Genomic DNA, 14,137 nt, shown 5'->3' on the forward strand with positions numbered 1-14,137 from the left:
TGCGCCGGGAGGACAACCCCCCCCCCCCTCGCGCTCGCTCGCAAGGGAAGAGCGACGCAGGAACGGAAACTTCCTGTGGCGCTCCTTTCAGGCCGGAAGCTCCTCTATATCTATCGATGAGACGGGGGTGGGGGGTGTGGAGGACTCGGCTCCTGTCAAGGAGGAACGCCCGGAGCTGCTCTCGGCAATCAGAGATACAGAAAACTCCGCTGCCATCTAGCGGTCGGCGGGTTGATTGTTTCAGGCTTTATTGCAATTGTTTGATCTACTAGTCTAGCGACTCTAGCCTCTCCGGACGCCAGTGATATTCTGCAGCGTTTCTTCATAATTTTAAGAAGTCTGGACTTCAACTCCCCAGCCAGACTTCTTAGCTAAGTAGCTAAGGTTGAGAAACTCCCTCCTAGAGGGCTTTACCAAGTATGGAGCGTCAGAATGGAGTTTTAAAAAATGTACAACACAAGAAGCCAGAAGGGATGGTGAAGACCTGTACCACGATTAAGACAGCAAAAGAGATGGTTTTGGATGGCCAGGAGCACACACACACACACACCCCCCCACACACACTCCGCATCCAGGATCCAATGTTGCCATTTTTCGAAGGAAGGAAGGAAGGAAGGAAGGAAGGAAGGAAGGAAGGAAGGAAGGAAGGAAGGAAGGAAGGAAGGAAGGAAGAAAGATGAGAATGGGTGAAAGGGAAGGGAGGGAGGGAAGGAGGGGAGGGAAGAAAGAAAGAAAGAAAGAAAGAAAGAAAGAAAGAAAGAAAGAAAGAAAGAAAGAAAGAAAGAAAGAAAGAAAGAAAGAAAGAAAGAAAGAAGGAAGGAAGGAAGGAAGGAAGGAAGGAAGGAAGGAAGGAAGGAAGGAAGGAAGGAAGGAAGGAAGGAAGGAAGGAAAAGGAAGGAAGGAAGGAAGAGGAGAATGGGTGAGAGGGAAGGGAGGAAGGGAAGGAGGGGAGGGAGGGAGGGAAGAAGGAAGGAAGGAACAGGAGAAAAGGAAGGATGAAAGGAAGGAAGAGGAGAAAAGGGAAGGAAGGAAGGAAGGAAGGAAGGAAGGAAGGAAGGAAGGAAGGAAGGATGAAAATGGGTGGGAGGAAGGGAAGGAGGGGAGGGAGGGAGGGAAGAAGGAAGGAAGGAAGGAAGGAAGGAAGGAAGGAAGGAAGGAAGGAAGGAAGGAAGGAAGGAAGGAAGAGGAGAAAAGGAAGGAAGGAAAGATATCCCCGTTTAAAGCCGGGATATCCAACTTGGCCACTTGAAGATCTGGGGGATCTGGGCATTGAAGCTGCCGAAGTTGGCCCCCCGGGCTTTAAAGACTCCCCATTCCGAGCGGGCAAGATCTCCCGCGGGTTTCGAACTGCGGCAGCCGCGCGCGCCCCAAAGCCGAGTCCCCGGGGCAGAGCTCCGCCCCTGCCGAAGGCGCGTGCACGCGCGCTCGCAGAGACCCAGACGCCGGCCGGGCTGCTCTTCCCTTCTGGGTTCCTGCGCGTCCCCGCCGCCGGTGCTGCTGCCGCTGCTAGTTGCGGCTGGTACCCATCATGATTTTCTTGCTGGCCTTCTTTGCCAGCCTCTTCCAAACAGGTGAGCGGGGAGGGGGCTGCGCTGCAGCATCTCTGCAAGGCGCCAGGGCGTTGCCTCAGTAACTGCGAATGATGGTTTGTTCTGCTGCTGCTCGGCCTCGGCTCTCCCAAAGCTGCGTGCCGAGTCTTCCTTGACACCCACCCCTTAGTGCCAGGGGTAGGCAACCTCGGCTCTTTTATGACTCATGGACTTCAACTCCCAGAATTCCTGAGCCAGCTTGGCTGGCTCAGGAATTCTGGGAGTTGAAGTCCATGAGTCATAAAATGTTAATGTTAATGTTAATGTTAATTTTATTTGTATACCGCCCTTCTCCCGAAGGACTCAGGGCGGTGAACAGGGCACATATAAAATACAGGATAAAGGTAAAGGTTCCCCCGCACATGCATGCTAGTCGTTTCCGACTCTAGGGGCCGGTGCTCATCTCCGTTTCAAAGCCGAAGAGCCGGTGCTTGTCCGAGGACGTCTCCATGGTCATGTGGCCGGCATGACTGGACGCCAAAGGTGCACGGAACGCTGTTACCTTCCCACCGTAGTGGTCCCTATTTTTCTACTTGCATTTTTACGTGCTTTCGAACTGCTAGGTTGGCAGAAGCTGGGATGAGTAACAGGCGCTCACTCTGTTACACGGCACTCGGGATTCGACCCGCCAAACTGCCGACCTTCCGATCGACAAGCTCAGCGTCCTAACCCACTGAGCCACCGCGTCCCTTAAAATACAGGATACAAAAGTTAAAAAAGAATTAAATACAAGGCCCAAGCTAAAACAATAAATCAGGGGTCTTCAAACTCGGCCCTTTTATGACTCATGGACTTCAACTCCCAGAATTCCTCAGCTAGCATGTCTGGCTGAGGAATTCTGGGAGTTGAAGTCCATGAGTCATAAAAGGGCCGAGTTTGAAGACCCCTGCAATAAATAATAATATAAGAACCACAATAAAATCCCAACCCATCCCCCCTGCCTTAGTCCTTTCTAGATTCGGATGGGTGTGTGTGTGTGTGTGTGTGTGTGATGGGGGGGTGTCTTCCTCTCCCCACGTGCAAAACGACCCCAACCCTCATTCCGAGACGAGTCCAGAAAAGACGAAGGGGATTGGAAGCCTTTGCAAACGTGGCTGATCCCTCTCCAGGCTAGTCTGGCATTAAAAGGGCGAGGAGATAAGATCCCTTTCAGACGAGAGGATATTGGCCTTTTCTCCATTGCTAACCTGGCTGGGCTGGGCAGGAAGGAGCGTGGAGGGCGAGGAGGCTGCAGCAATTCTTTAAAAAAAACATCTTTATATTCTTGCTGTGAACAAGCAGCTCTTCACCCTTCCCCCCCCCCCCAGAGCTATCGTGGCTTGAAGATGCTGTCAACCCACAAGCTATTACAAGCACTCCTCGAGTTACAACCACAAAAGAGACTGGAACGTTTGTTGTCAAGCGGTGCAGTTGTTAAGTGAAATATGTGACTGCAACTTGTTCCCCCCCTCCCCGGCTTCCCCATGGGCTTCGCTTGTCAGAAGCCGGCTGGGAAGATCATAAATGGCCTTGGGGGGAAAAACATCACAGAAGAAAGAAAAAAAAAGGTGACTTGCGACTAATCCTCACACTCACAACCATCACCGCATCCCCAGTCGCGTGATCCGAATTCAGGTGCTTGGCGACGGGCAGCAGTTCCGGCATCCTGGGGTCACGTCGATTGGCGTTTGCTACCTTTCCAGTTGGGTTTTGACAACCCAAGTCAATGGGGGAAGCTGGTCTCAATGACGACAAAATTCAGTTAACAGCTGCAGTGATTCACAGTAACCGTGGCAACCACTTAAGAAGCGGCTTGCTTAGCAGTGGAAATTCTGCTTCTGTCTTAAATTGAGGACCCCTTGCAAGGAGAGTGACTTGGTATCCGTGATTACCAGACCAAAGATGGGCCTTAGATGGTTCTCCGTCCTTGGAAGTCTTCATGCCTTGCTTGTCCGTAACGCCTGGTTCTCGTTTCCAGCTTTTACGGGGGCGAACGAACGCACTTTCCTTGCCATCAAGCCAGATGGGGTGCAGCGGCATCTGGTTGGCGAGATCATCCGGCGTTTCGAGAAGAAAGGCTTCAAGCTGGTGGCCATGAAGCTCATGCAGGTGAGAACAGCCAGCAGAGACCCCCCCCCCAAGCAGCTTCTCTAGTGCTCAAGGACCGCAGCTGAGATCTTTCCCATTGTGAGCGACCTGGTCTGTTTTAAATTAAGAGGTGTCCAACTGTGAACGAAGCCTTTTACTATTTATTGAAGTTTGCAAATCTAAATAATACCCATCTGCTTTAAATGTAACTCTGGTGGGTTAACGGAAATTAAGACAAAATGAAGGCGAATATACATGTCCCAGGATAATGTTGCAGGATCCAATCTGGGACACTCGCTTCTCTCTACCACACTCTTGTGCTAGAGAGAGATTCTCCAAGGATGGGCTCCAGCACAAGCCCAAAAGCTCAGAAGGCTAAACCTTTGGTCCCGGTGACTGACCCAGAATCGATCCTGCAAAAAATTAAGGCAAAACAATAATTGAGATCAAAAACCTAAAATGGTCATCAAGGAAACCGTGAAGCCAATGATTTGATTTGATTTGATTAAATTTATATGCCCCCCTTCTCCCTGAGGACTCAGGGCGGCTCACAACAATAAAAATTAAAAAACATAGAGTAAAAAATTTAAAAGAGAATTAAACAATAAATGCAAAATTACGAGACAATTTAACCCAGTAAAAAGCCTAATTAAAAACCGTAGTCAGTCCAGGCCCGCTTGTTGAAACAACCAGGTCTTCAGGTCACGGCGGAAGGACCGAAGGTCAGGGGCCATCCGCAGCTCCGGAGGCAACTCATTCCAGAGGGTCGGCACGCCTGCAGAGAAGGCTCTCCCCCTGGGGGTCGCCAGCCGGCATTGCCTGGTCGACGGAACCCTGAGGAGGCCGACTCTTTGGGAGCAAACCCAGCGATGGGAGGTTGACAGTGGCAGCAGGTGATCTCGCAATGAATATGACCTCAACTATTTTCCTGGCTTCCATGCCTGGGAAAATAGCCAATCTCAAGGACTTTCTGGAAAGCCAGCAGAATCAGAGCCAACAGCAGCCTTGAGTGGCACGGTATGTCCAATCCAAGTTCTATTTAATTATCCTTTTTTTTCATACCATCTGCCATTTTGCAGGTCATGGATTCTGTCCATTTAACCCAGTGCTTCTCAACCTCAGCACCTTTCATAAGATGAATGAATTTTAATTCCCAGAATTCCCCGAATTGACCTGCTGACTCGGTGAATTCTGGAGTTGAAGTTTAAAGTTGCTGAGCTTGAGAAAACTGATCAAACCAAAACTAATTATAATTATTTTAGTCTTCTTCTGGTTTGGTGATAAAGGTAAAGGTTCCTGCGCACATGCGTGCTAGTCGTTTCCGACTCTAGGGGCCGGTGCTCATCTCCGTTTCAAAGCCGAAGAGCCAGCGCTTGTCCGAGGACGTCTCCGTGGTCATGTGGCTGGCATGACTAGATGCCAAAGGCGCACGGAACGCTGTTACCTTCCCACCGTAGTGGTCCCTATTTTTCTACTTGCATTTTTACGTGCTTTCGAACTGCTAGGTTGGCAGAAGCTGGGACGAGTTAACAGGCGCTCACTCTGCTACGCGGCACTCGGGATTCGACCCGCCAAACTGCCGACCTTCTGATCGACAAGCTCAGCGTCCTAACCCACTGAGCCACCAAGTCCCTATAGGTGTGGTGATACTTGTGGCCAATAACATTTTTATCATTCTATATCTGCTGCTAATTCAACATTTCATCCTTACAGGATTCAGACAAAATGCCAGATAGGTATCAAACGTAGAGATCTAATCTGGCCGAGATCTTTTTATCCCTTATCTTGTATCATCGTATTAATAGTTTCTGATGCACCCTGTAGAACAGATGACCTTTATTTTTTTTTAAAAAAAGTCTCTTCTTTTGAACTTTCAAGGACACGTTGAAGATGAGTTTGGTGAGGAACACACTCAGGATTCTAATTCCTTCCCAATCTTGCAGGTGGGAGCTTAAGTCTCCAGTGTTTTTGCAAAAAGTCTGTAACATGTTGGTCGCCTCTGACGTATCTTTTGTTCAGGCTTCGGAAGAGTTGCTGAAAGAACATTACGTCTCTCTGCGCGAGCGTCCTTTCTTCAGCCGCTTGGTGAAATTCATGAGCTCGGGACCTATTGTGGCCATGGTGAGGAAGAGTGATATGAGATGCTAAATATCAAATCATTTAAGTTTCCTGCGGTCAGATGCTCCTCGCTGCGGAACAACAGAAGTCCGAGGGTTTGGGTAGTTTTCCAGACTCGGCCCGAGATGTTTGTTAAGGCAAGCAACCTTGGCCAAGAGCGACTTTGGAGTGGCAAGAATTTTTCCTCCTCTATTTAGAGAGGCCCCAAATATTCTCTCCTGGAATATTTCGATCCGTCTTCTGAGGTTTCTAGGGCAGCCTCAAAGCAGCTCAGATTAAAAAAAAAACAATATTGGCGTTTTTCATGACTTAAATACTTGGTGCACACTTTCTGGAGGCTGTGCTGTGTCTTTATTGGGCGCTAACTTTTTCTCGGCCTCACTGCTTTTTATTTATTTATTTATTTATTTATTTATTTATTTTATTACATTTATATACCGCCCTTTCCCGAAGGACTCAGGGCGGTTTACAGGGTGATTAAAAAACCAAGATACAAAAGTTAAAAACAAATTTTAAAAAATTATATTTGTCCCTGCATAAATAAAACCCCAGTTAAAATTAAGATTAATCCTCAGCCTGGGCCAGAGAGCTCGAAGAGCCAGGTCTTCAGGTCCCGGCGGAATGAACGGAGGTCGGGGGCAGTCCTCAGCTCCACTGGCAGCTGGTTCCAAAGGGCAGGCGCCCCCACTGAGAAGGCCCTATCCCTGGGTGTCACCCGCCGGCAATCTCTTACCGGTGGCACCCTGAGAAGACCCTCCCTGTGGGAGCGCACTGGACGAAGGGAGCTTGATGCCGGCAGCAGGTGTTCCCTCAGATATCCCGGACCCAAGCCATGTAGGGCTTTATAGGTCATCACCAGCACCTTGAATCTCTTGCAGGCACCTTTTGACGAGGTGCCTTAGTCGTACCTGCCAGTTGAGGCAGGACTTACCTGTGTGCCTTCTCTCTCTCTCTCTCTCTATATATATATATATATAAAGCAGGACCGTTTACCAAATTTACATTATTCCTGCAAGAGGTTTCAGGCAGCTGAAAAGAGAGATGCATCAAAGTCGCTACTTTTCACTGTTCTTTGTTCGCTTTCTGTAGGTCTGGCAAGGACAGGAGGTGGTGAAAACTGCACGGATGATGATTGGAGAAACCAACCCAGCCGATTCCAAACCAGGAACCATCCGAGGAGATTTCTGCATTGAAGTGGACAAGTGGGTTGAAGTCATTAAGGGGTAGAGTCCTTGACTTACGACCGGAGCGGAGCCCAAACGTTTCTGTTGCCGGGTTTTGAGACATTCGTTGAGTGACTTGTGCCCTGTTTTATGACCTTGCTTGCCACAGTTGTTAAGGGAATCACTGCAGTTGTGAAGTTAGTCACGCGGCTGCTAAGTGCATCTGGCTTCCCCCATTGACTTTGCTTGTCAGAAGGTCGCAAAAGGGGATCACATGACCCTGTGAAACTGCGACCGTCATAAATATGAGTCAGTTGAGTGGCTGAACTTTGATCACGTGACCCTGGGGATGGGATTGGTCATAAGTATGAAGAAGCCATGTCACTTTTTTCAGTGATGTAACTTTGAGTGGTCACTAAGTGAGCTCTTGTAAATCAAGGACTACCTGTAGTTTCCTTGTATTGACAGGCCTCTCTTCCGTTCCCTAGCAAGTAAGCTATCTAAAGGGATAAAAACCACTCTTTTTAAAAGCACTCTAGCTATACCCTTGGCTTTATTTTTATTAACAAACCCTACGTTATTAGTTGTTTTAAGACCCCAACTGTCACCACCAGAGCCTGCATAAGTTTATCAAATATAGCATGAATATCATTCAGAGACGTAAAAATAGCTACAACTGTAAAACCAGTGTGTAAGCAAAGCTCTCCTGGTGCCTTTTGAGTAGTCTCTACAACAGGGGTCTTCAAACGTGGCCCTTTTAGGACTTGTGGACTTCAACTCCCAGAATTCCTCAGCCAGAATTCTGGGAGTTGAAGTCCACAAGTCCTAAAAGGGCCACGCTTGAAGACCCCTTGCTCTACCCCGTGATTATCAAGTAGCTCTTTTCTTCCTACTTTTCTCCGTCTCTTGTAAATGATGGGAGGTAGAATTAAAAAGGAACTTTTCTGCGTCACATAGAGGGAGGTGAGCCTTGTCTTTCACGCAGTATGTTTTTTCTCCGAATAGATTCAACTTCTCCTTACGCACTACCGCTTCCTTCTCTGTAGGAACGTCGTTCATGGCAGTGACTCGGTCGAGAGCGCTCAGCGAGAAATTGCACTCTGGTTTCGTTCTGAGGAGCTGACCTGTTGGAAAGACAGCAGAGAGCACTGGATTTATGAATAACCATTTTCAAACAAAGAAACATCTCAGGGGTTGCTCCCTCTTGTGGTCCGGATTTCCCCAGCTGGGAATCTTCTCGAATGTATTGCACACTGACTCCTGTCGAATAGAGCACCGGTTGAGAAAAATCTGTCGAGTCTAATATTAGAATAATATCTGTGAGCTACAAAAGCACAAATACACAAGAGGTCTTCCAATCAGATATTCTTCTTCAAACGTCCCTCTTACAGGGCTCCATTAAGCTCTTCACTCCAATCTCTTCTTTGGTTGTTTCGTTGCTGCCTGGTCAAAGTTGGGGAATGTTTCTTTAAGCTAGTCATTTAATTCTCCCCAAATTCACGCCAAGATAAAAGAAAGCAGAGCAGTTTACTTGTTCCCCATTAGCAGGATGCAGAGGAAATAAAGCCACATGGTTTTGTTTGGGGGAGGGGGGGGTGTATTTATTTTCCAGTTTAAATGCTAAGGCAAATCTCATTCACTTTTAAGGGGCAAGAAAGAATAATGGCTGAAAAGGCAGAATTTCTGGCCCCCTAGCTTGATTTTTCCACCTGTCTAAAGGGAGTTTTTAATACTTTCAAGATGCACAAGTGCTTTAATTCATATCTAATGCTATGCTCAGCCCCTGGGATGGCAAAAGATGTATAGAACAGGGAACCAATGAATGCCTGATTGAGAGAGACCTGCAAGATCTATAAGTTTCTATGCCAACTGAAATGCTGGAACAAGACACGATGCTCTGTTCGCAAATACTTTCCAAGGATAGTTGTTTTATCTGCACAAGCCTATTGCTTTTCAACAATGCATTTTGCTTTGTAAAATAAATGTGGGAAAGACAGCCGTTTTCATTCCTTCTGCTTTCAGAGAGGTTGTATAACTAGAGATTGTGGAGTCTGGAGAAGGCAAGGCAAGAATAGGATCGCCCCCTGGAGGGATTGCAAAATAAGGACTCAGCAAGCAAATATCGTGGCAGTTTGCACAGTGTGTAGCCAATAGAAGAGAGAGTATTTGTAGCTCAGCGTTGAATTGTGGTGTTCTCTTGAGCTTTGTTGTTGACTTGCAGACACTTCATCACCCTGCTAGGTCACATCATCAGTGCTAGAAGGGAGTGGGATTTGCTCTCGATTTATACACAAGTGTCTTGCCCTGTCGGTGAGCGTGTTGTTTCCTCCTTGGTAGCTCCTTGATTAGGCTGTTTACTTTGATTAGTTTATCTACTTCACCAAAACACCTCCTTGCCAGCAATCGACACCCAGATAGACTGAAATTAACACAAGGGTGAATGCCAAACCAGACATCAAGCAGCAAACAATCATACTGCAATGAAGAGGCTACCGGTTCAGACAAACAGTAAACAACAGCCTAGCCAAGGAGCTACCAAGGAAAGAACAACGCTCGTACGAACACTGACAGAGCAAGCCACTAGTCCAGTACAAAGAGAGCAAAACCCCACTCCCTTCTAACACTGATGATGTTACCTAGTTGGGTCACGAAACGTCTGCAAGAAAACCAGCCAGCTCAGAGAACACCAGGCCCTGCACAATATGCACCAGTCAGTCAGAACTCTGAACACACACTTTGTTCTTTTTTGTCCCCACTGGTGTGTATTCCAATAAGAAGCCGAGGCCTCTCTCCTGGGCGGTTGCAAGCGGGATGCTTCCATCTTTCTTGGGGGGGGGGGTCAGCAATGCTCTCAGACCCGTGACGATAATACATTTTATTTTTATTACATACAGAACAGATATGATTTTCAGTTTGTTTGGTAGCACACCAGGGCGAAAGCACGGGAGAGGTTCGTTTCCATACAGCCGTCTCTTTACACATCTTCAAACGAAACAGCAGAGTTTACAGCCTCAAAGACTTTTTTTTAAAAAAACAAACAAACAAACCCTTTTATATAACGTACAAGTTAACTTTACATACATCACAGTGGAATTGCAGCAGGACAGGTCCATCTGTGAGGCCCACCAAGTCAGCGTTTTCGCCAAGCTGGCCGATAACCCCTAAAAAAGGGAGCACGTTCTTTGGGTGCCTTTTCCTTCACTGTCGCCTCCTCTCCGTGCCGTCACACACGTGTGCTTCTGTTTCAATAGGCTTCCAACTGCCAAAGGCTTGGGAGCAGATGCAGCAGACAAGCAAGGTGAGAATGAGTTCAGTGCCAGAAAAAAGGAGAAGAGGCTGGAGGCTTCATCAAACTTCTCAAAACAAAGACAGAAACAAAGGCGTTTTCAAAGGTTATGTAAGGACAGGATACGCTCTCCCGGCCTTTGCTAGGTTTTTTTTTTCTCAGAAGAAGACCTCGGCTGCTTTAAGACGTGTCGGCTTCGACTCTCAGAATTCTCCCTCATTTGAAGTCCCAAGTTTCTTAAAAGTAGTCCAGAAACACTGGGTACCCATCCCAAGTGCACTCTCTCTCTCTTTATATAAGCTTGCTTGTTCGTTGGTTCATTCTCCCCTTGGGAAAATGCAGCGCTCTGTAAGTTTACCCAGAAGCAAATCCCATCAAACTAAGAGCGATCTACTTTCTGAGACCTGAATAGCATTGCGGCTTCAATCAACCTTTCATTCTTACCGTAGAGCCGTTGTTTTGTTGTTGTTGTTGGCTTGATGGGTTGTCGTGCTTATATCAGCCTTCCTCAATTTGCTGCCCTTCCCGTTAAAAGTACAACTTTCTGAATTCCCTTTTGGCCAGGTAGATTTAAGAGCTTTGGGGAAAGGTAGTCCTGATATGTCTAGATAGGTGATAGCACCTGGCGAACCATGGCTGATCTCCAAAAAGCCAAGCAGGCCAGACCGGCATGGGAGGCCACCAACAAAACCGCAGGGTTGTAGGCTAGACTGGACGGTTGAAAGAAAGGGAAGAAGAAGGCCACATGGACATGTTGATGAAGACCCTGGAGGCTGGCCTTAATTCAATGAGTAATTGCTTTTATAGACCCAGCTGGAGGGCACCCAGTTGGGAAAGGCTAGAAAGAGGACATTCTTAACATCTGAGGTGGCCCTGCTGTCAAGATGGGAATCTGATCAAGTTCATCATCCTTTGGACCACCTCCAAACACTGTAAAGAAGAGAAAAGTTCATCTCCTCATCAGCTTTTTTGGGACATGGCTATACTCAACGCTGTCGCCATCTGCCTCAGATTTCTCTTGTTACTTCTACCAGTCCTATCTTAAGAAGGAAGGCCTTCTGAACTTCCAGCTGTCCTTCACTTCTCCCTTTTCCCTACTTTCTTCTTCCGGACAACTGCCTATCTCTCCGTAGGTTCCATTCCTACATTCTCTGATCCATTTGTCTTCCAGGTTTGCTTGATTTCTCCCAGTTTCTAACCTGATTTTTCTCTTTCTGACATAAGATAGCCCGAAAGACGCATTTTGTAACTTACCTCCCTGCAGCTCCCAGCCGAGCACCCACAGATACATCTAAGGTCAGTTTCACCCTCCAAAATATCCATCCAACCCAGCTCTGGAATACTACAATATTTCAAGGGTGAAGAAGTTCAGATTTTTCTGGCTTGCTGAAGGCAAGATCCTAAACGTGTACATTTGCCTTCCCATCCTTTAGAAGGTCATTTGCTATAAGGCAGATACAGAATCGCAAGAAGACAATTCCACTTTCAGATTGCCTCCCTTATCTTTGCTGCATCTGTATCCTTCAGCTCCTTCAAAGAGCTTCCAGGCTGGTGCCTAGACCGCAGTGAACCGACCCACCAGTGCCCAATTGAAATAAATTTAGGGATGGGAACTCATCCTGTGCCCAGAGCCCATATTCTAGATACAGTGCCAACTGCTGACCTGTGGCTATAATCCCCAAACATACCTGCAAACCTTCCTGGTAAAAGATTTTAAGATACTTTAGCCAAGCTCAGATCGCTCCCAAATTCTGTCTCGTGCCTGGACCTCACAGAATAATTGTGAAGGAGAAAAAGGACAGGGATGTTTTGCTTGCTCTCAAAAACATCTCGCTCATGCTGGCTTGGAGACCAACCCAACTGTCGACACAGGTGGCAAAGGGAATAAGCCAGTTAAGCAGTTCACAGGTACTTTTCTCCATGCAGGTAGGTAGGTAGGAAGGAAGGAAGAGAAGGAGGTGGGGGGCGGGGCTGCCTTGGAAGAGTTGTCCAGTCCTTCTGAGCCAAGGGGGAATCTTCCTTTGTGCCTTGACTTCTGATGCAACAGAAGTTGCACTTCAAAGATTCCCTTCCGCTGGAAAGCCAACGGTAAACCCAGCCAGTCTAGAAAGTCCGTCAGTTCAAGACAATCACTGTAAACCAGGAGAGGGAGGGAGCCACTTTATGGCACAGGAAGAGTCATCGTTACCTGGGGTCGGACTGGCCAGCGGTAGGAATTATGCAAAAGTTCTGTATGTACATCTTGGCATTCAGGGAGTGGGTGTCGGCAGAAGGGAGAAAATTATACTGGCAGGGCGAGGAAGAGAGGCTCATTCAGGGATATAGGACACCTGCCAGACAATGATGTGGCTTCGTTCGGCCTTGGAGAGAATAGGCTTCACCTGGGCAGCATCGCCCGTGTTGTCTTCGCTCTCGTCGTCTTCTCCGTCGCCTGTCAAAGGGAAGAAGAACCAAAGAACAGAGCATGGAGGAGTTCCGTTCTCAGCCAAAACCCACCAAACAGATGATCAAGTGCAACCCCGTTGAGACATTGAGCTTTTTAACCCTCAAGGAATTCATGTTTTGGACAGTACAGGTAGTCCTCAACTTACAATAGTTCGTTTAGTGACCATTCAAAGTTACACCGGGATTGAAAAAAAGTGACTTTGGGAGAGTTTTTCACACGGCCACTGCAGCATCTCCGTGGTCATGGGATCAAAATTCAGATGCTTGGCAACTGGCATGTATCTATGACGGTTGCAGTGTCCCGGGGGGGGGTCACGCGATCCCCTTTTGTGACCTTCTGACAAGCAAAGGCCATGGGCACGCCAGATTCACTTAACTAAAGTCTGCCTAACAACTTCAGCAATTCACTTGACAACTGTGGCAAGAGCAGTCATACAACGGGGTAAAACTCTCTGAACAAACCTTTCACTTAACAACAGAGATCTGGGGCTCAGCTGTGGTCATACGTCGAGAACTACCTGTACAGCAACGATAGCCTTGTGGACAAACGAGTATTTGAGACCTCTGAAGATTAACAGGCTGTTTCAATTCCAGTGAGTGTGTAAGAAGGGTCGCCACAAAGAAAGAGAAAACGGAAAGTTCAGTTCCGCCCTCATCAGCAAATCATCTGTGTGTTTCCTTCTTTCCCCATCCCATAATCACTGGGTCCTTATCCACTGCTGCAGCAAAAGTGCCCTGCGAAACTCACCAATCCGGAAGTCAATGTATCCTTCACCACCGCTTAGCACCAGGACATTTTTCAGCTTCTGCCCTTCCTCCTCGACGGCATCTGTGCTGGGGTTCTCTGAAGGACTATCCAGAACGCTCCCATTCAAAGTGGCCAGGACATTTCCTAGAAGGACGTAGTAGAGTGAGTTAGTAGCCGCTCTGCCCCAACCTTTCGAGAAGAGGATAAGGCTGTTGCGATTCCTCGCCAGCCCGTGGATCCAGCAGCTGAGTCTGAGGACTCAGAGAAGGAGGAGGAGGGGCCTGGCGTGACATCAGAGTCAGAGGGAGGCTCTGAGGAGCTGCAAGACGTACAGTCTGATGAGGAGCTTGGCCCCTCTATTCGATCTCCGGCTGAGACACAGCTGTGCTGGGAGTCTGAGCTGGACAGTGACGAAGCACAGTTGGGGCAAATCCCAGATGCACGAATGCTCAGGCAAGAGAAGTGAGTAGGACAGAGGAATGCAATGGGGCGGCTTCAAAGGCAAAGGAGAAGGCATGAGAAAAGCCACGCCTTGGCTGCATAATAAAAAATGACATTGCCATAGGTGTATACTATAGGCCACCCAACCAAACAGAGGAAATAGATGAACTTTTTGCTAGTCAGCTAACCAAGGTATGTAGGAAGCACATCACAATAGTAATGGGAGAACTTTAACTACCCTGACATCAACTGGGAGACAAGCTCTGCACCAAGTGAAAGA

The 14,137-nt window shown here is 47.7% G+C and overlaps 2 protein-coding genes across 3 annotated transcripts in view; one reads left to right on the forward strand and one right to left on the reverse strand.

The window, feature by feature from the left end:
• The first annotated feature begins 1,385 nt into the window (after nt 1-1,385).
• NME3 (NME/NM23 nucleoside diphosphate kinase 3) lies at nt 1,386-8,920 on the forward strand. Of its 2 annotated transcripts, none has more exons than XM_081337854.1 (5): nt 1,386-1,571; nt 3,547-3,677; nt 5,676-5,777; nt 6,864-6,997; nt 7,984-8,920. In XM_081337854.1, the coding sequence occupies exons 1-5, from the start codon at nt 1,529-1,531 to the stop codon at nt 8,099-8,101; spliced, it is 528 nt and encodes a 175-aa protein (XP_081193980.1). In that variant the 5' UTR covers nt 1,386-1,528; the 3' UTR covers nt 8,102-8,920. The 2 variants fall into 2 exon arrangements, with proteins under 2 accessions (XP_081193980.1, XP_081193981.1); XM_081337855.1 differs by having other exon boundaries at nt 6,864-6,976.
• Nucleotides 8,921-12,532: 3,612 nt separating this feature from the next.
• MAPK8IP3 (mitogen-activated protein kinase 8 interacting protein 3) overlaps nt 12,533-14,137 on the reverse strand; it is a gene marked incomplete at both ends in the record, with an annotated part of 58,694 nt that continues 57,089 nt past the window's right edge. Inside the window, 2 exons of the mRNA XM_081338191.1 lie at nt 12,533-12,654; nt 13,417-13,560. Coding sequence (XP_081194317.1) covers nt 12,533-12,654; nt 13,417-13,560 — 266 coding nt within the window. The remainder of the gene's footprint in view (nt 12,655-13,416; nt 13,561-14,137) is intronic.

This window comes from Vipera berus (assembly GCF_964194415.1).
Source record: "Vipera berus genome assembly, chromosome: 13".
Lineage (NCBI taxonomy): Eukaryota > Metazoa > Chordata > Lepidosauria > Squamata > Viperidae > Vipera > Vipera berus.

Excerpts from the sequence above, each read along its gene's own strand:
- NME3 (XM_081337854.1), top strand. The coding sequence starts at position 1,529 with ATGATTTTCTTGCTGGCCTTCTTTGCCAGCCTCTTCCAAACAG. Across the intron at positions 1,572-3,546 it reads TGCCAGCCTCTTCCAAACAG|CTTTTACGGGGGCGAACGAA; the intron begins GTGAGCGGGGAG and ends TCTCGTTTCCAG. Across the intron at positions 3,678-5,675 it reads TGGCCATGAAGCTCATGCAG|GCTTCGGAAGAGTTGCTGAA; the intron begins GTGAGAACAGCC and ends TCTTTTGTTCAG.